Below are 24,497 nucleotides of genomic sequence, written 5' to 3'. Positions count from 1 at the left end.
CTGGTTTTCAGGGAAAAATTAATATATTTTTTTCTTGGTTTAATTTCTTTGTTTCAATATTAGCATAGTAAACAGAAACCTACCTCAGTGTGTCTCTGATGCAGTGCATTGTATTCCTTCTTCAGTTCTGCTTCTCTTTCTTCAAGTCTGCTAACTGAAATTAAGAAACATACACTTAATCAGAACAAAAAAAATACTTATTTGAAAATTCCATGTTTAAAACTTAGAATGGGTTATCCATAACAATCCTTAGCAACTTTAGGACTTGATTCTCTATATGAAATCCTTCACAAGCTAGATGCGAGGAGATAAACAGAATTTAAAAACTAAATATGAGGTTGTTTCTCCTAATATGCATATATATATATATATATATATATATATATATATATATATATATATATGTTTATCAGGTCATTTCCTAAATAGGGTTTAATATACAAAATTGTCTCTTTCAAAACCACTTTACAAATATCTCATAACAGTCTCAACCTGGTATGAGGCCCCAAATTATTGATTTCTAACATTATCCAAGCTCTTTTTCACTGAGCAGGATATGAAAAATTGTAAATTCTGCTTCAGGTCTTAATTTCAAGCACTCATCTTCTTTTATTTAGCTCCCTCTGCTGGTGGAGTTTGTGAATGGCACTGATTTGGGGTAGAGAGTATAATTTATTGATGTATTATTTAAAAAAAAAATAAATAAAAGGTTTAGATCCTGAGAAATAGAATGCCAGAACAGGCTTACATAGAAAAGAATGTTATCAGAGAGGTGTGATTCTGAAAGAAAGCATAGTCCATAAAATTACAGAGCTCAAGGTAGATCACAACGAAAGTATAGTAGGCGCCACTACCACAGAAAAGGAAACACAAAAGCACACCGGGTAGACGTAGTGGGGGCTGGTGAGCTGGGAAGATCACATACTCAGGAGCAACTGGAGACAATCTGGTGTGGAGAAATAAAGGCGACGCTAGAGGAGTTAGCTTGTCAAAATGCTCATTTAAGTCTATTTGAAAATCTTAAGATAAGTTGGAAATGGTCTTGTGGTATAAGGACCAGCTGGCTGCAAACATGCAAGGCTGTTTGTGATAGCCTATGAGTGTGTCAGATGGCTGTACAAGTAACTACAGTGACATACAAAAATGTTTCATATGCCTAATATTAACATATGACATAATTTGTGTTGTCTAGTAAAGTCTCTTTGGTTTACTTGCCACCTTTATTTGAATATCTTGAAAATATGCCATCAAATAGAAAAACATGTAGTTTGACTTGTTTCTAATCAAGCTGATACACTGGCTCATTAATTTGTGCCAGTTAATAAATTCACACTATAGTACCTATAGAACATATTTTATAACCTCAGGCAAGGGTTGAGAATTTGCACGATTCATCTTGTCCTGTGGTTGAGAGCAGTAATAAGCAAACTTGCTTGCAGATATATTGTGATAACACATAGATATTAATTAAAGCCATAATAATTTTTAGTGTTGGGCCTCCCCTGGTGGCGCAGCGGTTGAACACAGCGCTGCGAAGCTGTCCGCAGCCTCTCCAGCACCAGTTCCATCCTGGCCGGCCAGGTGAGGGTCCCACGTGGTGTGGCAGACCTCTCCTGTCTCGCCCACTGCCCCCCTCAGCAGTGTATTTCAGTAGATCTGCCTGTTCTGTTCCCCGCTCTGTCTCTGGTGAATCCTCTCACCCTCCTGCGCATCTGGCCTGTACCCCAGTTCTTGTATAAATAAATAAATATTTTAAAAAATAATTTTTAGTGTTACTTCTGTGATTTTTGTTTGAAAATAGGAAATCTAAGCAAATTATAAATATTTAATGACAATTTCAAAACAAACCTTTACTACTTCTTGTCAAACTGATCTGAAGGCATACTCTTAAGATTGCTAGATGTACCTCATCTATGTTTAATTGCTCATCTGCAGGAATTGAGATTTTTCATGGCATGATGCAACCAAAACTGAAAATTGGAGGCTCGGGCTAAAACGACAACTGTCACCCATAACCTTGAGGGTTATGGATGCTGGACATGTTCTCGTGGTGCGCAACAGTAGCGTCTCATCATTCTCATCAGGCTAATTTGATATGAATTCACCACCACCACTACAAACATAACAGCTAAAATTACAAAGAGGGCCTCCCCCGGTGGCACAGCAGTTGAGCACTGGGCTGCGAAGCTGCCTGCAGCCTGTGCAGCGCCAGTTAGATCCCTGGCCACTAGCGAGGGTCCCACATGGTGTGCAGACCTAACCTGCCGCCCACTGCTCCCCTCAGCAGTGTACTTCGGTCCTTCTGCCTGTTCTGCTCCCCGCTCTGGCTCTGGTGAATTCTCTCACGCTCCCGCGCTTCTGACTGTACCCAGTGCTTGTATAAATAAATAAATAAATCTTTAAAAAAAAAAAAAGACTGAATCTATTGAAAAATAGGTGATTTAAAAATAAATAAATAAAATTACAAAGAGATTATTATGTACCATACACTGTGACCTCAATACTTCATATAAACTTTTCTGAACTTGACATTCACTGTATAACGAAAGTATTGCATTCATTTTAGAGATAAACTGAAGCCAATAGAGGTCACAAGTAACTTGCCCAAGTTCATACAGGCAGTAAATGACAAAACTAGAATTCCTCGTGGAGGAATCAGGGTCCAGAATCTGATTTAACTACCATGCTATACTTATTATCAAAAATTACTCCTTTTATGTTTTATACATTAGAGTCTACTTTAAAATTTCACTGAGGTGGGAGGAGGAGGTACAGAAAGTACTCCTTTTTACGTCAAAAACCCCTCTGTTCTTATGGAAAGAACCCAGATACTTCAACTCAAAGATCTCAAACTGCCAAATAAAATAAGTATCCAAGTTTATTAATCATCAGGAAAATGTCCATTAAAACCAAAATACAATATCACTATATACTTGTCAGACTAGCTAAAGTGAACAACACAAACTTCAAATGCTAGTAAAAATGTAGACCAAATGAATTCTCATGTACTGCTGGTGAGATGAAAAACTGGTACACTAGGGGCCTGCCTAGTGGCGCAAGGGGTTGAGTGCAGCGCTGTGAAGCTGTCCGCAGCCTCTGTAGTGCAAGTTTGATCCCTGGCCAGGGAGCTACCCACATGGCGCAGCAGACCTCTCCTGTCTCACCTGCTGCTCCCCTCAGCAGCATGTTTCAGTCAGTCTGCCTGTTCTACTCCCCGCTCCGTCTCTGGTGAATCCTCTCACCTTCCACACCTCTGGCCTGTACCCCAGTTCTTGTAATCATAAATAAATAAATCATTTAAAAAAAAAAGAAAAGAAAAGAAAAACTGGTACACCCAAATTGAAAATTGTTTGGGAATATTTAATAAAGTTGGCTATTTGCCAACCCCATGACAAAACAAATTCATTGCTGGGCAGTACATATGTGTTCACCAAGACACTTAAAACAATGCTCAAAGCAGTATTATTTGTAATAATCTTAACAAGGAAATAATCCAAATGCTTGTAAAGAACAGGATGGATAAAAACTCATGTACTAGAATATTATATACTGCAAAGAGAATGAACAAATAATTGCTATACATAGTATCATAGACAAATCTCACAAACAGGATATTGAGGGAAAGCAAAAGCAAAAGAATACAAAGCTCACAGAAATACAAAATGAATCTAAAACTAATTTAAAGTGTCAAGTCAAGACAGCAGTAGCATTTGGGGAGGAGTTAGTGACCTGATTGTGTGTGCAGCTTCCCTCCCATCCAAAATCAGAACATACCCACTCACAGATGCACTTTCCTTGGCTTAATCCTTTGACAACTGCTTCGAGTTCAACATATAGCACAGGATTTAAAGAGATTACTTAGGAACATTACAAACAAATTGTACTAGCCACCATTAAAATTTACAGGGAGATGAGCAAAAATGTTATTGAATTGGACAATTACAAAAGGAAAGAAAAAAGGCAGCATCATAGGGGGTAAAATGCAATCACTCTTTGCGCAGGTCATACTGATGGTACCTATTAAAATAAGCAATGCGTATATCCTGTGACCCAGTATTACTATTCTTTCTTATCCCACAGAGACATACCAGTGCCCAAGATACGAAAAAGTCTATTCTATAGAACACATCTTTTAATAATTCCCAAATCAGAAACAAATTCAAACTTGTCATTAGGCGGTTATTTAAATGAATTATGATAGTTACAAAGACTACAAATTAGTGACTTTACTACTTCTAATTTATGCTGCCTTGGGTATATTAATCTCTGTGGGCCTCAGTTTCCTTGTTTATAGTTGAAGAATAGTAATAGTTTATCAAAGCTGGTATTAATTGAGTTAATATTTGTAAAGGGCATACAACAGCCCCCGGCACATGTTTTTCAAATACAACAATTAAGGGAACTGTTAAAAGAAATACAGTATACTCTTTTTTTTTTTTTTTTTTTTTTTGTATAGAGGCATGCTTTATTTATTTGTTTGCTGGTCTGTTTGTTTGTTTTGTTTATACATGCACTGGGTACAGTCAGAAGCGCGGGAGGGTGAGAGAATTCACCAGAGCCAGAGCGGGGAGCAGAGCAGGCAGAAGGACCGAAGTACACTGCTGAGGGGAGCAGCGGGCGGCAGGAAAGGTCTGCGCGCCATGTGGGACCCTCCTCTGGTGGCCGGGGAGCAGCCGGGGATCGAACCGGCGCTGCAGAGGCCGCGGGCAGCTTCGCAACCCAGCGCTCAACCGCTGCGCCACCGGGGAGGCCCAATACAGTATACTCTTAAGTACTTATATGGGATGGTGCCCAGCATTGAATGCAATAATGTTGAATATATGTTGCTATAACTGAAAATTGTAAATATGAAACAACATATAATATGATGCTCTAAGATGTCTACAAAGCCAAAACTGAACTGGTTGTCTCTCTGAAACCTGCTCTTTCCCATAGTTTTCCTACTCCAGCAAAAAAACTTTCAGCTATCCTTTGTTTGTCCCTCACATCATACATCCAACCAACCAGCAAATACTGTACATTTCACCTTCAAAGTAAATCTAGAATCTGACCACTCTTTACCACCTCTGTCTGTCACTCCCCACCCCCTTGGTGCAAGAAAGCATCTCTCACTACAATTATCTCTTATCTCTGCTCTAGCCTTTGCTCCCTTAGATTCTCAAAATAGTCACCTCAGTGGAGTCAGATAATGACTGACTGCTCAAAATCCTAACTGCACTTATTTTTTGCTTAATTTATTTCTATATTATTCTTTTGACTCAAAAATTACATTTGATCAAGTATCCATTCTCTAACCACCTATGTCAAAATATATTTACTAATCTCATAGGAAGGTTCTGAATCTATACTAGTTCTCAGCAAGCACATATCACACAAAAAGGGGTATTTAGCATGTTAACTTCATATGGTTACACATGACCTACCTGTTGCTGTGTCTACTTTATGTATACATTTTCCTTTTTTAGAGCAAATTCAGGTTCACAGCAAACTGAGAATAAAGTACTCAGTTGCTAAATTATCACCTGTCCCCATACAATCCACCTCCTCTCCAACTATCTATATTCAGCAACAGAGGAGCACATTTGTTACAATCAATGAATCTATATTGACATACAATTATCACCTAAAGTCTCTAGTTTACATTTGGATTCATTCTTTTTTTGTTTGTTTGTTTGTTTGTTTTGTTTATACATGCACTGGGTACAGTCAGAAGCGCGGGAGCCAGAGCAGGGAGCAGAGCAGGCAGAAGGACTGAAGTACACTGCTGAGGGGAGCAGTGGGCGGCAGGAGAGGTCTGCGCGCCACGTGGGACCCTCCTCCGGTGGCCCAGGAGCAGCAGGGAATTGAATCGGCGCCGCAGAGGCCGCGGGCAGCTTCGCAACCCAGCGCTCTACCGCTGCGCCACCTGGGAGGCCCTGGATTCATTCTTGGTGTTAAATATTCTATAGATTGGGAAAAGTGTACAATGATATGTATCCACCACCATAATTTCACTGCCTTAAAAATCCTGTGTCCTAGGCCTCCCTGATGGCGCAGGCGGTTGAGCGCAGCGCTGTGGAGCTGTCCACAGCCTCTGCAGCGCGGGTTCGATCCCCTCCGGCCTCGGAGCAACCCACATGGCGAGCAGACCTCTCCTGTCTCGCCCGCTGCTCCCCTCCGCAGTCTATTTCAGTCAGTCTGCCTGTTCTGTTCCCCGCTCTGTATCTGGTGAATCCTCTCACCCTCCCACACATCTGGCCTGTACCCTAGTTCTTGCATAAATAAATAAAAAAAAAATCCTGTGTCCTGGTCCTCCCTGGTGGCACAAGGGGTTAAGTGTCAGTACAGTGAAGCAATCTGCAGCTATTGCAGCATGCACGAGTTAGAGCCCCAGCAGGGGATGTGACCCATATGGTGCAGCAGATCTCTCTTGGCTCACCCTCTGCTCCCCTCAGCAGTGTATTTCAGTTAATCTGCCTGTTCTGTTCCCCACTCTGTCTATGGTGAATCCTCTCACACACACACACACCCCCCCCCCCGCACCTCTGGCCTACACCCCAGCTCTTGTATGCAAAAATAAATAAATCTTTTTTAAAAATCCTGTGTCCTTTAACCCTGGCAACTACTGATCCTTTTGCTATCTCCATAGTTTTGTCCTTTTCCTTTGCTCTTTTTAGGTGTATGAGTTAACCACCAAGATCATATGACAAATTCAGAACCTCTCATTTCTTTCTGAAAATATTTAGAACACTCAGTGCAACAACACAGTCAATAGACTCAGTTTTCTCAACACTCAAGTCACTTGAGATGGCATAAACACCTTTTACAAGTACCTTCAACTACTATTCAAAGTCCTGAATGCCACTAAGTAATCAGTAAAGGGAAGTCAGAAGAAGGGAAGGGGAAAGCAAGACCTGCCCCTCTGGGCAAAGATGGTCGACAACAGACATTACTGAAGTACCAAAAAGTCACGCTATATCTATATTGTTACATTTTACCTGAAAGAAAGTTTCTTGTTTAATAGTTCCCATGTGAACCCAAACCTCAAAACAATCTCAGACAAAATCCTAAAATCTTACCATTTTACTCAAACTAGGCACAGCCTCAGATAAAATAAATAAAAAAAATAAGATTCTGTTCACCCTTCCCAAAACAACAGGTAACTAGTCTACTTTAAAAAAAAAAAAAAAAGTTAATGTTCTGGGGGGGAAAAAAACCAAATCAAGGCATCTAAAAAAGAAGGGTTGGGGGGGGGAGTGTCAAGAAAAAGAACCGAAGACTAATCCAAAATTTTCTAGCTAATGGAAACACTTCAGCCTTGTTTTGCTCTTTCTTTCTATCCACCTTTCCAAAGAGCAAGAGGATATGATTAACGCAGGAAGAGCCACCTGCTCTGCCTGCTCAAAATCAGAGCTTACCTCCTTAGATTGATGGCCTTTGCCAAGTTTGGTACACCTTCCATCTCTGTTGTCTTCTGCCCCATCAGACTGCTGATAGGCCTAAGGGGGGAAGAAAGAGAAACAGACCTGCTAGAATGCCATATCCAACTGATTATTTGCCTTCTCAAAAGGAGTCATCAATTCTTACTATTCATGAAAGGCAGATAATCAACTGTTACTTGGCTCAGAAGATTAACATTGGCCCTTCAGAAGCTTCTCCTTAAACAATTTAGGATCAAAAGTCTCAACAGGGAAGGAGGAATCAAACACTGACTTAAGAGCAAACAAATCTCTGACAACCACATCAAAACAATAAAACCTTTTCCTCTGCCAACTTTAGTTCCTTCACCATGTCTCTACACTTCAAAATATTTTCAGAAAGATAATACATATTGTTAATCAATGACACAATATGAAAATCTAAGATATTTTCATGAATCAATGATCATACCCTAAAAATAGAGCAGGATACCCTCAAAGAATCCCAGTAGTAGGGCTTTCTAGAGATCTGACCTATTCACTGTCTTGAAGATGTTAGCTAAGTGATCCACGACAGAAAGTAGACTATTCCACCTAAAATCTCTATCTAGGGGGAGTCCATGCTTTGCCTCCGCACATATTCCCATGTATCACTTTCATGGTCAAGAAATTATTCCTCATGATCAACCAAAACCATCAAATTCATTTTCTCCAATTCAGTCTTCCAAAATTACAGACAAGTAACTTGAAATCTTCCTTACCCACCCCTTTACATATTTGAAGCGATAACCAAATCATTTATTTTTATTGTGTTCTCTAAGTTAAATCACTACCTTTACTCATAAAATTTAATTTTCTGTGAAAACTTTACTTCTAAATATTATTTGCAAACTATAATCTTAATGTTTTCAAAAGACAACATTAGAGTACAGCAATGAAAGGATCCAAATACAGAAAATAAAACAAAAACACATCTAAAAACCATGTAGGATATTATTTAATGAAGCAAAATAAAATGTTAGTGTCCGCATAAATTATCTTGTACCTAATGTTCTGCTTTACCTCTCATATGTAGGCTTTAAAAAATGAAACAAGCCTTAAAGTTTATTAAATATAAAAATTTTCTTAATATCTCATATACAGTCTCTTAAAAAAAAACACTAAGTAAACTTTACTAAATATACAGATATCCTTAATATTACAAAGAATTAGATTTGAGTTAAAGGGACTAAAAAGAAACTTTACATGTAATAAATTTCATTTTGCCACTTTTAAAATCAGGAGATATAAAACTGATACTCAATCTATATTAAAAACATGCTTTCAACAGAAATATCAATTATTATATCTCTATTTTCAGCACTCTAAATATAATGTAGAAGGGGTTGGGGGGAGGCTCTCTGGTGGTTCAGGGGTTAAAAGTTTCAGCCCTATCAAGCTATCACCAGCCACTGGTGCACAAGTTCCATCCCCCATCAGGGAGCTGACCCACATGGCACAGCAGACCTCTCCTGTCTCACCTGCTGCTGCTCCCCTCAGCAGTGTATTTCAGTTGATCTGCCTGTTCTGCTCCCCACTCTGTCTCTGGCTAATCCTCTTGTAACCAGTCTTCCGGTTACACTCTCACCCCCCACATACACACCTCTGGCCTATACCCCAGTTCTTGTATGCATAAATAAAAATAAATCTTTTTAAAAAAGAATAATGTAGAAGGGATTGTCTACTGACAAGATAAAGCTAAAATGGAAAAAGTGACCTATTATTTTCATATTTTATATTAGTCATATTTTCAGAATATTATCATTACCAGTTACAAAGCACAGTAAAGAAACTAATAAAAGCTTTTTACTGATCTGAAGGTACTTTTTGAAATGATTTTTAAAAAGTGACAAATATTTAGGCCCTCTCAAATATTAAACTATATGTGGTAACTGTAAAATGGACTATCAAAATTCTAAATCCATTAATCAGATCATTAACAGACAGAACTTGCTTATAAATTACAATTCACAAATTTGACCTGTTTTGTCATTTACTCTTTCAAGATAAAAAAAAAAAAATAGAGTAATGGTGCCTCCCTGGTAGCACAAGCAGCTAAGCACCACACTATAAAGCAATCCACAGCCTCTGCAGCACGAATTCGATCTCCAGCCGGCCAGGGAACAACCAACATGGCGCAGCAGACCTCTCCTTGCCTCTCCCGCTGCTCCCCTCAGCAGTGTACTTCAGTATATCTGCCTGTTCTGTTCCCAATTCTGTCTCTGGTGAATCTTCTCACCCCCTGCATCTCTGGCCTGTACCCAGCTCTTGTATGTATAAATAAATAAATCTTTAAAAAAAAATAGAGTAATGATTATGCTACTCCCCCATACTTCCCATCTAGTAGTATGTTAATTCTTATGACCAAGAAATAAGGAGTGTTTTTTTTCCCCAAACATATTAAATGTTCCAGGTAAAGGCTTCAAGATGTTTATCAAACTAAATTATTGATACCATATTTTAAAAGCAAAGGAATGTTACATGGGAGATGAAAAGGGTTAAGAAGTCAGATTACAAGGCTCTACACAAATGTCTTCATTTATGGAAAACAACTTTCCATTTAATTTTAAAAAATGGGGCCTCCCCGGTGGCGCAGTGGTTGAGCGCTGGGTTGCGAAGCTGCCCGCGGCCTCTGCGGCGCCGGTTCGATCCCCGGCTGCTCCCCGGCCACCGAAGGAGGGTCCCGCATGGCGCGCAGACCTCTCCTGCCGCCCGCTGCTCCCCTCAGCAGTGTACTTCGGTCCTTCTGGCTGCTCTGCTCCCGCTCTGGCTCTGGTGAATTCTCTCACCCTCCCGCACTTCTGGCTGTACCCAGTGCATGTATAAACAAAACAAACAAATAAATAAACAAATAAATAAAACATGCCTCTATAAAAAAAAAATTTAAAAAAAAAATTTAAAAAAAATTTAATTTTAAAAAATGGATTTTCATCCAAAGGAAGGAAGAGCAAATACAAAAAGGCTTTAAGTACCTTAAAATCACTGCCATTTAGATCGTGTCATTTTCTCCACAAATCAACAGCAAAGTCATCAATTATATACTCAAGGAACATGAGGGAAGGAGAATTTTCCCAAGAACCATACAATAATAAATAGTTCTATGTCAGCTCCAGAAGCCAATGTATTATAAATAATGACTCAAATTCATAAGTTATGATAAAAACAAAATAAGATTTGCTAGTATTCTTAATTTTTCAATTCTGTTCATATTAAAAATGGCCCAAAACTATTATAAACCAAAAACCACTAAAATGTTCATACTCCTTGACCAACACTACCTTAAAGATATTCTAAGAAAACTTTCAAGAGAGGAAAATCTCTAAGTGTGAAAAAACTAACACTGCATTATGATTATGATTCACTATAATGCAGAAAATGTCCAAACGGGATGTTTTTAATTTTTTAAATTTATTCCTTCGTTTTGCTCATGAGTTGAGATCACTTGCAAGAACCTATGATAACAAATTAATGATCTGTGTATAAGTGTAGATCAAGGGAAAAAACAATTTAAACATGGCAACCAGGTAAGATTCAAACCAGTCATTACGGTAGCATTTCAAAGTGTGCTCTGAGTTTCTGAGTAGTCAAAGTTTAAAAAAGGAAAGGGGGGAGAGAGAGAGAGAGAGAGGAAGGAAAGGAGGGAGGGAGGGAGGGAGGGAGGAAGGAAATGAGCAGCCATTTACAGATGGCCTTTCCTCACTAGGGGAAAAAAGAAAGCATAAATTTTCAGAGCAAACAAAAATAGTTAATAATCCATAGTTTCTGAATAATGGACGCAGGCATTTAAAATAAAAATTTAAAGCTAATACAACAAGAATACTTATGATAAAGATATTGGGGTAAAGATATAAAATTACATATATACTCTAACAGCAGTAATATAAAGACGTGGTACAGATGGAAAAAAGACTAGAAGGTCATTCATATAACCTCTCCTCATCCCACAAAACTGTGATTTCATTGACTACAAATATCAAATCATATTCTCCTGTGCCACAACCATACCAAGACAGAACGAATGAACATAAAAGCAAAAAGTATTTTCTGACAAAAATCCACTACTGCCACACTATTAATGAAAAGGTTGATTACGCACTGCTTATATGTAGCTGAAATGGATGAACCAGACTTTCTCAACCTACAGCTTTCTTATTTCACATCATATATATTCTTCCTTAAGGCTCACAAGTTGTTAACTACCAAAGAATGTTAGTTACTCCCAGATAATGAACAATATGCAGCATTAAAAAAACTGCTTTAGGGTCTCGCTGGTGGCGCAAGGGGTTAAGACACAACCTATGAAGCTGGCCGCAGCCTCTACAGCACGAGCTCAATCCCCAGCCAACCAGGGAGCATCCCACATGGCACAGCAGACCTCTCCTGTCTCCCAGCTGCTCCCCTCAGCAGTGTATTTCAGTAGATCTGCCTGTTCTGCTCCCCACTCGGTCTCTGGTGAATCCTCTCACCCCCTGCATCTCTGGCCTGTACCCCAGTTTTTGTATGCATAAATAAATCTTAAAAAAAAACTGCTTTAATTATAAAAATATTTATGTAGGTCGAATTTTGAAGAGAAATCAGAAATCTCGGAATCAAACATGACCACAAAATTGTAGAAAAAAAAAATTTATAGCCTCCACTTCTCAACACTGTAACATCATAAACGCTCACAGATTCCATACTATCAAATACTTTAAAGTGCACTCTTTAATTCAGTTCCTATTTCTTAACTTCTTGTTGCTTCTCAAATAGCAAGAAACTACAACCAAAATTTCCCCTTTTAACATAGGCAGTGATCTTCAAAGCAGAAGTTGAACCTTTACCGTGGCTACATTTTTAAAGGAATATGTACCCTAAAACATGTCAATCTGAATTGACACAGTCTTTCAAAATCAAATACTAACATATTATATAAACAAATTACTTAGAAATATAAACATGGCAAAAGAACAGGATACAGTGGCACACGAAAATTGCAATAAACAGAAAAAAATTATACATCTCTCTCCACTATTACTATTATTACTACTCACAACAGGTAGGTAACCTCTTCAATAATTTCTGAGGCCTTTAATAAGTGCTCATTTAAAAACAGTTTGGGGAGGCCTCCCTGGTGGTGCAGGGGTGTTAAATCTCAGCATGATGTAGCGATCTGCAGCCACTGAAGCACAAGTTCAATCCCCGGCCAGGGAGCTGACCTACATGGTGCAGCAGACCTCTCATGTCTCGCCCACTGCTCCCCTCAGCAGTGTATTTCAGTCAATCTGTCTGTTCTGCTCCCCCACTCTGTCTCTGGTGAATCCTTTCACCCTCTGCACCTCTGGTCTGTATCCTGCCTCTTGTATGCATAAATAAATAAATATTTAAAAATAAATAAATAAATACTGGGTTATAGTAACTATAACAAAAGTCACCATATGTTCTTTGTAACACAAAATCAGTAAGTTTAAGATTAAATAATTTAGATTTTGCTTCTATTATATGAAAAAGAATTAATATACTCTGACATATATCCACATAGATTTGTTCTCATCTTTTTAAAAAAAAAACATATCCCCAGTCTTTTTTTTCCACTAGGGTAAGGATATGATGATACATAAAGATCACCTTTACTACCTTTACAAAAAAAATAAGGGATTTTGATGCATATGGAGATTTGGAGAGGGAATGCTAAGGGAGTAAAAAGGAAAAACTGTTGAAATATTTTTCCCCTCATGTTTGAATTTCAGATGTGTTAAAAAAAAATTCATTATAGCCCCAACTCACAGACCAAGAGACTTAGGGTCATCAGTCTTTCTGAGTGTGCATCTGTCTGGTCAATTAACCAGAATTGGGCTTCCCTGGTCGCGCAGCGGTTGAGTGCTGGGTTGCGAAGCTGCCCGCAGCTTCTGCAGCACCAGTTCGATCCCCGGCTGCTACCTGGCCACCAAAGGATGGTCCCACATGGCGCGCAGACCTCTCCTGCCGCCCGCTGTTCCCCTCAGCAGTGTCCTTCGGTCCCTCTGCCTGCTCTGCTCCCTGCTCTGGCTCTGGTGAATTCTCTCACCCTCCCGCGCTCTGACTGTACCCAGTGCTTGTATAAATAAAAATAAATAAATCTTAAAAAAAAAAAATTAACCAGAGTTGTTAAATTCTTTAACTGGTATTTAGACACTAATATTTATTTCAAAATGGAACAGAAGACTCCCAGAGGGAGAAAAGGAAGACTAATATATGAATAAAAATAAACCCTTCAGATCAAATTTAGCTCAAGCCCAAATCCAATGCGTGGTAAAAAATTTCCTCTTCTCTTCCCAAGAAAATTATGAATTATTTTTAAATGATACCTAATATTTTAAAATTTTTGAATTGAAATCTAAAACATGGTGATCAGTATTTTTGAGAGAGAAATAAGAGACTTGATACCACAAAACATAACAAAAAAAGGTGGATATGACTCACTGAACTGGATGACAAATCTGGGACACTTAAAAAAAATTTTGAGGGCCTCCCCGGTGGCGCAGCGGTTGAGCGCTGGGTTGCGAAGCTGCCCGCGGCCTCTGCGGCGCCGGTTCGATCCCCGGCTGCTCCCAGGCCACTGGAGGAGGGTCCCACATGGTGCGCAGACCTCTCCTGCCACCCGCTGCTCCCCTCAGCAGTGTACTTCGGTCCTTCTGTCTGCTCTGCTCCCTGCTCTGGCTCTGGTGAATTCTCTCACCCTCCCGCGCTTCTGACTGTACCCAGTGCATGTATAAACAAAACAAACAAACAAACCAGCAAACAAATAAAGCATGCCTCTATAAAAAAAAAAAAAAAAAAAAAAAAAAAAAAAAAAATTTTGAGACACTCAAATATTCTCCTAAACTGACTACTTCCTTAATGAAGAAACTATAATACATTTTTATGCTTCATAGAAAGAAACAAGCAGGTTTTCTAATTTTTAGTAACAAAGGGATAAAGTACATATGAAAAAGTAAGTAATTCATTCTATTTATTTCCTTTTGTGGAAAAAGCAGCAGTTATCTCCCTTAAATTTAAGCAGCAGTCATCTCCCTTAAATTTAAATTTAAGTTATTTTAGATACTTTGATGATCAAAAGTACAATGTCTAGTAACAGGTAAATCTCCATCAAGATCTCCATCATAGGGCCTCCCCTGGTGGTGCAGTGGTTGAGCGCTAGGCTGCGAAGCTGCCCGCAGCCTCTGCAGTGCTGGCCGCCGGCAAGGTTCCCAGATGGTGCACAGACCTCTCCTGCCGCCCACTGCTCCCCTCAGCAGTGTATTTCGTCAGTCTGCCTGTTCTGTTCCCGGCTCTGTCTCTGGTGAATTCTCTCACCCTCCCGCGCTTCTGACTGTACCCAGTGCTTGTATAAATAAAAAAATAAATTTTTAAAAAATCTTTAAAAAAAAAATGATCTCCATCATAAAACAGATTATTTAATGCATAAAAGGAGTTCCTTTTTAAGCCAAAAGAAAGTTTCCTTATTCAAAACTTTGTAGTCTTCAGAACTCAAAATAAAAAATGTAATAGGTATATCATCTCCTATACCTAATTTTTCTTCCTCTTTCAATAGAGAATGCTCATGTCTTGAAATATACCCAAATCTTGCAATTGCCATAAGACCTTTTCTGTAAATGAGTGGTACTCATAGTATGGTGATTCCAGGAATGCATTAGCTAGGATATGCACTGTGGAGTCCATATACACTCTCAAATGTCAAATTTCTACAGCAGAATCACAGAAGTCAATGTTAAGAAGGAAAGATACAGAGCTCTAGGTATTTATAGACTAAAAGCACAAAGACATGACACATGGCTCACTTTGTCTCACTCCAATTGGTATCTATTACTAAATATCCACTGGCTTCTTTGCATGATGTCTGCATAATAGCCATGTGATTTCTTCTTGAATTCTGAAATGCTTGAGCTCTAGATTCCTGTTAAATCAAGGCTTATTTTTACTCTTCAGCAGTCCCTGAAAGGACACTTATCACACACTCCAGGCCTGGTAGTGTAGGTTATCATGAATGCTAGCCCTTTATAACAGATGTCACTACACAGCCTTAATGAGTGATATGAGAAGAGTAATTGCTGGCCATCTCTTGCTTCTTAGGATTCTGAAAATTTACAATGCTAGAATAGAAAACTGGAGAGCTCTACGATTGCCTGCATCCAACAGGAAAACAGGCCAGGAAGTTTCCCACCATTTCTTTTTCTAAATTTGACTTAATTACATTCTGTTTCATTAGCCAAAGAGGGAAAACTTTCCTTGGGGCTTGAAATAATAATTATTTTTGAATCAAGAATAATATATATAGGGGGCCTCCCTGGAGGTGTAGGGGTTAAAGGCACAGCGCTGTTGGGCTGTCACCAGCCACCGCAGCACAAGTTTGATCTCCGGCCAGCCAGGGGGCTAGCCCGCGTGGCACAGTAAACCTCCCCTACCTCACCCAGTGCTCTCCTCAGCAGTGTATTTCAGTGGATCTACCTGTTCTGCTCCCCACTCTCTCTGGTGAATCCTCTCACCCTGGGGCCCTGCCCCCCGTACCTCTGGGGGTTCTTGTATGCATAAATATAAATAACAATACTACTACTACTACTAATATATATAAAGGTATATGAAAAATGAAATTTGTGGAAAATCAAATTATTTCCCTAAATAATGCTCTTGGTTTTCGACTAGAACAAAAAGAGAATTCACAATTTTTTTTATAGATGCTTCAAAGTCAGAGTTTCTCTTACAGTTTTAAATTTCAAAGCAATACAGAAACCAATGACACTTTGGGTACTTGATCAATTAGCATGATCCATGTACCCTGCCAAGAATCCTGCATGACAGATATAGCATAATGCAAACTACAAAGGTTAAGAGCTAAATTGAAGCTTCTCATATGTATCTGTGATTCAGTCATTTCTGCAGCTATGAGTACTATGAAAAAATGTTAACTAAGAAGAACTAAATCTAGCTCCCAGATCTCACTCTTGAGACTGGGTGAAAATTCCAAGCACATATTTGAAACCCTAGTTAAGTATCAGAACGGGTCATTACACTGTTAGAACCCATTCTTTAGTGTGCACTCATGAGGAGAGGTATTTTTACTTACTCTGGTCAGCATAGTTCTTTGCTTTGAGTTCAAGTTGTCTTGTTTGAGATTCTAAAGATTCCACTCTGGTCTGTAAATCCTTTTTTTCCTGTTCTTGAGAGTCTTCAAATTCAATAAATTTCTGACAAAAAAAAATATTATTTTCATTAGAGAAATGAAATCTTTCTAACATTTTCAACTCCAGTGTTTCTTGGTATTACAAATTAAGCACAATTAAGCATTAACTTGGAAGATCTCAGAATCATGACTTGAGGGTTGATTTTTAGTCTAAGTCAATTCTTATAAAACTGAGTTTTAAAACCTCCAAACAAAAGGAAAGGAAAAAGATGACAAAAATAGTTTGTTTATGAAAGTGTTTCCACTTCATATAACAGGCATTCCAAAGGAAATATTTATATCCAACTCCAACTATATAAATCTTTTAACTGGACACTAGCATGTTCGTACGAGTTCAAGACCCAATTTTTTACGTGACTTTATATATAATATGTACAACAGATAGAAAACAATGTAACGAATAAATATTTGTTAAAGGATTTGCTTAATGGACAGTCTCCTAGATTGCCTCAATTATGAATTTAAACAAGCATGTGCTAGAAATATCTCTACCAATCAAATCTAATTAAATTTATTGAGATAAAATTATATATAGTCTTATAGCTAACTATTAAATCTCAGTCTTCATCTTAATTGTTCTATCAGCATCATTTGACAACTGATTACTCACTCCCTAAAACTCCTTGTTATTTTCATTTGGTTTCTAGATCTTTTCCTTGTTTAGTGTTTTCTTTACTATTTGCTCCTTCTTGGTCTTCTTTGTTGTCCCTCCTTTCCCCCTCAACTTAACACAGGCAAGCTCAGTCCTTGCCAGTGCTTTCCTTGTAGTATTCTTATCTGCTTATTCCTTGGTGATATCATCCAGTTTCATGGTTTTAAATACTAGTATGTTTGACAACTGCTGTATTTCTAGCCAGTCTCTAGCCCAGATCTCAATTTCAGATTTGTATGTCTTAATGCCTACTGGACACCTTTCATTTGAATATCTAACAAACCTAACCTGTCAAAACTTGCTCTTCCTCTTGATTTTACCTAGCTCATTAAATTATGACAGTCAACTGCTCATGTCTAACACTTTGAAGTCAATTTTGGCTCTCCTCTTTCTCTAATACCAATATTCAATCTATGAGCAAATCTACCATTTTCATTCTCTCTACAACCATCCGTTCTGTGCCACTTTTATCCACTGCCTGGAGCGCTGCAATAGCAAAAGCTTCCTAATCAGACTACTTACTTCTACTCTTGCCTCTCTACAATGCATTCTCAATATCACAGTAAGGGAAAGCAGTTTATTCTTCTGTTCAAAATCTTCTTACTGCTTAGATTCTCTCAAGATCCTTATACAAGCCTCCAGAGACTTACATAATCTACCATTTTCTTACTTCTTTGACATCATTCCCTACTACTCTTCTTCCCCGACTCCCTTACCTACCTCTGATTCAAGTCTCCTTGAAATTCTTTCAACACTCCCAGCATTTACTTTTGTTTCCTACTGTCTGAAATTCTCATCTTCCAGATATCTAAATGGTTTGTTCCTCACTTAACATCTTCGTTCAATTATAACCTTCTTACTAAAACTTTCCTTCCTCATTTTATTTAAACTATAATACCCACTCCTTATCTGCCTTTTTCCCCACTACAGCACTTATCTTCATCTAACATACTATATACCTGAGCAATTAATCGTATTTATTATATGCCTTTTCTCACTAGAATGTAGGTTCCACAAGGGTAAGGAATTTTATTTGTTTTATTTGCTGTATTCTCCAAGTAAAGAATGATGGCACATAGCAAGTGCTCAAATATTTTGTTGTTGTTTTTTGTTTATTTTTATTTATTGTGTAGAAGAAGTGGTGTACAGGCCTGAGGTACAGGGGGTGACAGAATTCACCAGAGACAAAAGAGTAGAGAGCAGAACAAGCAGCGTTACTGAAATACACTGCTAATGGGAGCAGCAGGTAAGACAGGAGAGGTCTGCTGCACCATATGTGGGTAAGCTCCCTGGCCGGGTATAGAACTCAGGCCATAGAAGTAATAGTGCTGAGACTTAGCTGCTAGGCCAACAAGGAGGCCCAAATATTTGTTAAATTAATGAAAAAATAAACTAGTTGAATTTCCAGACTAAATAATTGAAATCCATATAGAAAAATGTGTAATTCACAAAAAAACTTAGACATCTTGCTTTTAATATGATTTTTTTTTTCAATTATCTACTGTATCCATTCTGAAACTTTTCAGTCACTGCAATGGACCTTTTACACTGTTTTTTGTCAGCACACACTAGCTTCCTTAGGGAACTTCTCCTTTCTGTATGGAGAAAAAGAACCATGCATTCAATCTCAGTGCAATTTCAAGTTCTGTAAGAAGTCTAATTTTCTACATTTATAAAAATTATAATTTTTTAAATAAATCTTAAGAATTCTCTTTGCTCTTGAAAATCCCAATTTTAAATGGATAATAAATCTTGATTTGGAATATACAGCTGCCACCCTCATTTAAAATGCCAATCACTAGTACAAAACAAAAACAAATATGCCTTCAGTTCTGTAAGGCATGTTAGCAGATCATCCAGGGCACTGTAAGTAATTTCAATTTTAACACACAAACTTCTCACTGGGCATCCTCATGGAGTAGATGATATAAAGGGAAAACCATTAGCCAAATAAGAAGTTGGGAATTTCTTCTCTGACTCCCAAAGGGAATAAGTAGGCAAATAAGAAAGCCTTCATTAATCCATCCTTTCAACACACGACTGGAAGCCGTGTTGTTCCAATGGTGGGAATGTAGTCGGTCACAGACAAGCCTGGTCCCTATGTTCTATTGTTTGAAATTTGGTAGAAGAAAATAGGGCCTCCCAGGTGGCGCAGCGGTTGAGCGCTGGGTTTCGAAGCTGCCCGCAGCCTCTGCAGCATCGGTTCAATCCCCGGCTGCTCCCCGGCCACCAGAGGAGGGTCCCACATGGCGCACAGACCTCTCCTGCCGCCCGCTGCTCCCCTCAGCAGTGTACTTCGGTCCTTCTGCCTGCTCTGCTCCCCGCTCTGGCTCTGGTGAATTCTCTCACCCTCCCCGGCTTCTGACTGTACCCAATGCTTGTATAAATAAATAAATAGATCTTTAAAAAAAAAAAAAGAAAATAGACATAAAACATAGGTGACTGCCAAAAGTTGGATTTGCAAAGATCTCAAATGATTCAAGTCACTGAATGTGATGTTCATGCTGATAAGGGATGTCTGATATCTCTGTTGCTACCTAAGTGATCCCAATGGGGGATAACAGCACAAGCTTAGTATACAATTCAATCTCAGGTTTACCTATGAGTTGATTCTTAAAGACTTTGCAAAATGAGAAGTTAACATTTCAAACCCTAAATACAAAAGACTTAAAAATTGCATGCTCCAAGTTCACACACACACACTATAACTACAATGTCATCCTAAGTACACTTGAAATAATACAAGATATCAGATATGAGAGACTCAAGGACTAATACATTTAGACTGAGCCCTGAAGCATAAATAAAAGTCCATCATGCAAAGAGGGGCTCCAAAAGAATGGACAAGCTGAGAGATATGGCAGAGAGAATAGCCTGAGATGAGGCTATTTGACACCAGGGCCTCCCTGGTGGCACAAGGGGTTAGGTCTCAGCACTATGAAGCTATCCATAGCCACTGCAGCATGAGTTTGATCCCAGTCAGGGAGCTAACCCACATGGCACAGCAGACCTTTCCTGACTTACCTGCACTACCCTCAGCTGTGTATCTCAGTAGATCCACCTGTTCTGCTCCCCACTCTGTCTCTGGTGAATCTTCTTACCCCACAACTCCACACACACACACACCACTATCTTTAAATAAACAAAATAGACACCGGCCAAATCATAATAATACAGGGCCTTGAAGAAACTGGATCATATGAAGTATCTGAACTCCACTAATGCTTTGAAAAGTTCAATCTTTGAGAATAAGAGGAATTCAAGCGGGGAGATGGGGATTTTGATAATTTTTTTTAAAAAAGATTTATTTATTTATTTATTTATTTATACAACCACTGGGTACAGTCTGAAGCGTGGGAGGGTGAGAGAATTCACCAGAGCCAGAGCAGGGAGCAGAGCAGGCAGAAGGACCGAAGTACGCTGCTGAGGGGAGCAGCGGGTGGCAGGAGAGGTCTGCACGCCATGCGGGACCCTCCTCCGGTGGCCAGGGAGCAGCCAGGGATTGAACCGGCGCTGCAGAGGCTGCGGGCAGCTTGGCAACCCAGCGCTCAACCGCTGCGCCACCGGGGAGGCCCGATTTTGATAATATTTGAAGGGCGATACAAGGATTACCGTGTTAGTCCAAATGAGATGATTATTATAAGCAGTGCAGTAAGCATGGAGAGGAGGGGAATAATTCAAGATATCTGGAGGTTAAAAAAGAAAACAAACAGGACTAGTGACTGAAAGAATACAAAGAAAAAGAAAGAAGGAAAGGTGAGGAAAAAGTCTAAATTTCTTGCTTGACCAATGATAGGGATAATGGTTTCACTTATCTAGGATAAACAGATGGTGGCGTGGCTAATATAATAACATTGAATTTTAATATTAAAGTTAGCTACCTGAGGGCCTCCCTGGTGGCGCAAGGGTTAAGACACAACCTATGAAGCTATCCACAGCCACTGCAGCAAGAGTTTGATCCCCGGCCAGGGAGGCGACCCACATAGCGCAGCAGAACTCTCCTGGCTCACCTGCTACTCTCCTCAGCAGTGTACTTTGGTCAATCTGCCTGTTCTGTTCCCCACTCTGTCTCGGGTGAATCTTCTCGCACACACCCCCCACCACGCCTCTGGCCTTTGCCCCAGCTCTTGTATGCATAAATAAATAAATCGTCTTTAAATAAATAAATAAAGTTTGCTGCCTGTGAGGTATTCAATCACATATGTAATATTTATTTGTAAGTTATTTCATTATTTGGAGTATAACTGGGCACAACCCACGTGAAGGTCAGCAACATGTATCAAAATCCTTAAAGAATGTATGAAAAGTGTTATTTTTCTCACACATTCTTTTTTTTTAGATTTATTTATTCATTTATTCATTTATTCGTTTATTTATTTATGCAAGCACTGGGTACAGTCAGAAGCGCGGGAGGGTGAGAGAATTCACCAGAGCCAGAGCGGGGAGCAGAGCAGGCAGAAGGACTGAAGTACACTGCTGAGGGGAGCAGCGGGCGGCAGGAGAGGTCTGCGCGCCATGTGGGACCCTCCTCCGGTGGCCGGGGAACAACCAGGGATCGAATCAGCGCTGCAGAAGCTGCGGGCAGCTTTGCAGCCCAGCGTTCAACCGCTGCGCCACTGGGGAGGCCCTTTCTCACACATTCTTTAAGGACTTTCATATAAGATGTTATATATACTATTCCTACTTTGATAAACAGGTAGAAAAAATGGACAGGCAAAGAAAAGTGTGGAAGCATAAATTGAAATGCTAGTAATGACTGTTGATTAGTGGTGTTATCTTTTTTAATATCCTTACCCTTAAGTAGTCTGAAGTTGCTTTTATTATTTACAACAAGCATGAGTTATTTATATATTTCAAAATAATTTCAAGAAGGAGAGCAATACAAACTATGGGCCTATATATTGTCTTTTTTTTTAACATTTATTTTTATTTATACAAATGCTGGGGTACAGGCCAGATACACGGGAGGGTGAGAGGATTCACCAGAGACAGAGCAGGGAACAGAACAGGCAGACTGACGAAGCACACTGCTGAGGGGAGCAGCGGGCGAGACAGGAGAGGTCTGGCGCACCATGTGGGATTCTTGCCAGCCAGCCGTGATCGAACCAGCGCTGCAGAGGCTGCGGACAGCTTCACAGCACTATGCTCAACCACCTGCGCCACCTGGGAGGCCCGGGGCCTATATATTTTCAATGGTGGTCAAAGAGGTAAACATGAACCTTAATTCATCTTGGAAAACTTGACATATCAAACATTGTTTCACCAAAAAATGATTATGCACATTTTTCTAATCAGTGTGAAGGGATAATTCCATTTTTATTATGTATAATTATGCTATAGCCATGACAGATCTGTGAAGTTCAAAGATAAAATTCAAGAGTGATGATGCATTTCAGGATAGGATACAGAAGTGGATCCATTCCAAAGTTTGTAAAAAGACTATGCAAAACAGAGTCCTTCTGGAGACTCTGTTCTTTCCATATTTTAAAGGTGTTAACAACAAAGAGTTACCAAAACAAAGAGGTTTACTTTTATTACTATAATTTGCATAATAGTATTTTTATGCAAAGTCAATAGGATTTGATGCTTTACCCTAACCAGGGACAATTGGAAGGAAAAAAGAAATAAATGAATGTTCATAAGAAGTCTATGATCACTCATAATTAATTTTATATGATTTAGCTTCCTGCTAGTGCTATACCTTTACAAAGTTGGTCACCTTCCACTGTACTTAGCAAATGATGGGATAAAGCAGTATTAAAATCAAGGTGGGTGGGAGCTGTTTTTCAAATTACAAAACCAGCCTACCCCTAGAAAGCTCTGGTTACATATTGTCTGGTTATATATTGTCTTTTTTTTTTAAACATTTATTTTATTTATACAAATGCTGGGGTACAGGCCAGATGCACGCCCCCAACATAGGAGAGTTTATCAGCTCTCTCAGGTATGTGGGCATAGAGTGCACAACTCCAGCCACCCACGCCATCCACTGCTTTGTATTCTCTCTGCCTCTCACATGCATACTTTTTCCCCTAAGTTTTGGAGAAGGGAGTCAGAGCCCACAATGTATGTATGCATGAATGACAAACACTTCTTCACTAAATGCCCTTTCCCCCCTCTCTCAATAATGAATTGATCAACAACATTGATGTAACTTCACAAAGAACTCTCCTGGGAGCAACTGGACACTGTTTAAAAAAAAAAATCAGTGGACAATACAGACTTATGTCAGGATCTAAAGAATAAGCTCTGTGATGAAGCGAAGATGCTTTTGAGTCCAGATGGCTTATAGGGGCTGTTTTACCCACTGTTCTGGAGAAAAACAAATGAATACTTTGAAAAGGAAAGCTCCCAAAGTTTAAAAATATATGTATCCACAGAGATTGTAGCAGTTTATTGAAGTAAAGATGCAAGAATCCAAAGTAATTTTTTAAACCCTTAATTTAGCAAACTTGACTACAGTAGTTATCTAAAAATACCACCAAATAAAAGGCTATTTACTAATCCACAAAGATATTAACTTCCCTTCATTTATATTGCAAAATGGGAGAAGGAAAATATTTTCTTTCTTTTTTTAAAGATTTATTTATTTATGCATACAAAAGCTGGGGTGCTGGCATGAGAGGATTCACCAGAGACAGAGTGGGGAGCAGAACAGGCAGACTGACTGAAATACACTGCTGAGGGGTGCAGCAGGTGAGACAGGAGAGGTCTGCTGCACTATGTGTGTCGCTCCCTGCCTGGGGATTGAACTGGTGCTGCAGTGGCTGCAGATATCTTCATAGTGCTGCATCTTAACCCCATGCACCACCAGGGAGGCCCAGAAAATATTTTCATTACTTTAAATAATTATTGTTAAAATCAGTTCAGTTCAGTTAAATGTAACCATTGTCCAATGCGGTATATTTTAAGAAATAAGAGGGACAGACTGTATTAAGGGAAGTGATTTCTGCCCGCCGCCCCCATCAAAATGTGGAAAATTTTCTAACACAAATGATTTAGTATTTTTCAAAATAAACAGCAAAGGGGAGGGAAAGAGGGCCTTCCCTGGTGGTGCAGCAGTTGAGCTCTGGGCTGTGAAGCTGCCGGCAGCCTGTGCCCGCAGTCCCTGCAGCGCAGGTTCAATCTCTGGCTGCAGGTGAGGGTCCCACATGGGGCGCAGACCTCTCCTGACGCCCGCTGCTCCCCTCAGCAGTGTACTTCGTCAGTCTGC

General features: G+C 39.4%; 1 protein-coding gene across 5 annotated transcripts in view; it reads right to left on the bottom strand.

Annotated features, from left to right (window-relative positions):
• SPAG9 (sperm associated antigen 9) overlaps positions 1 to 24,497 on the bottom strand; it is a gene marked incomplete at both ends in the record, with an annotated part of 115,738 nt that overhangs the window by 64,978 nt on the left and 26,263 nt on the right. For all 5 annotated transcript variants that reach the window (XM_084236191.1, XM_084236187.1, XM_084236189.1 and 2 more), the window contains 2 exons: positions 84 to 154; positions 16,516 to 16,636. In XM_084236191.1, coding sequence (XP_084092317.1) covers positions 84 to 154; positions 16,516 to 16,636 — 192 coding nt within the window. The remainder of the gene's footprint in view (positions 1 to 83; positions 155 to 16,515; positions 16,637 to 24,497) is intronic.

Source organism: Talpa europaea (genome assembly GCF_964194135.1).
Source record: "Talpa europaea genome assembly, chromosome: 7".
NCBI classification, from domain to species: Eukaryota; Metazoa; Chordata; class Mammalia; order Eulipotyphla; family Talpidae; genus Talpa; species Talpa europaea.
Note: the sequence above shows the minus strand (reverse complement) of the source record. Positions and strands in the feature narration are given on the sequence as shown.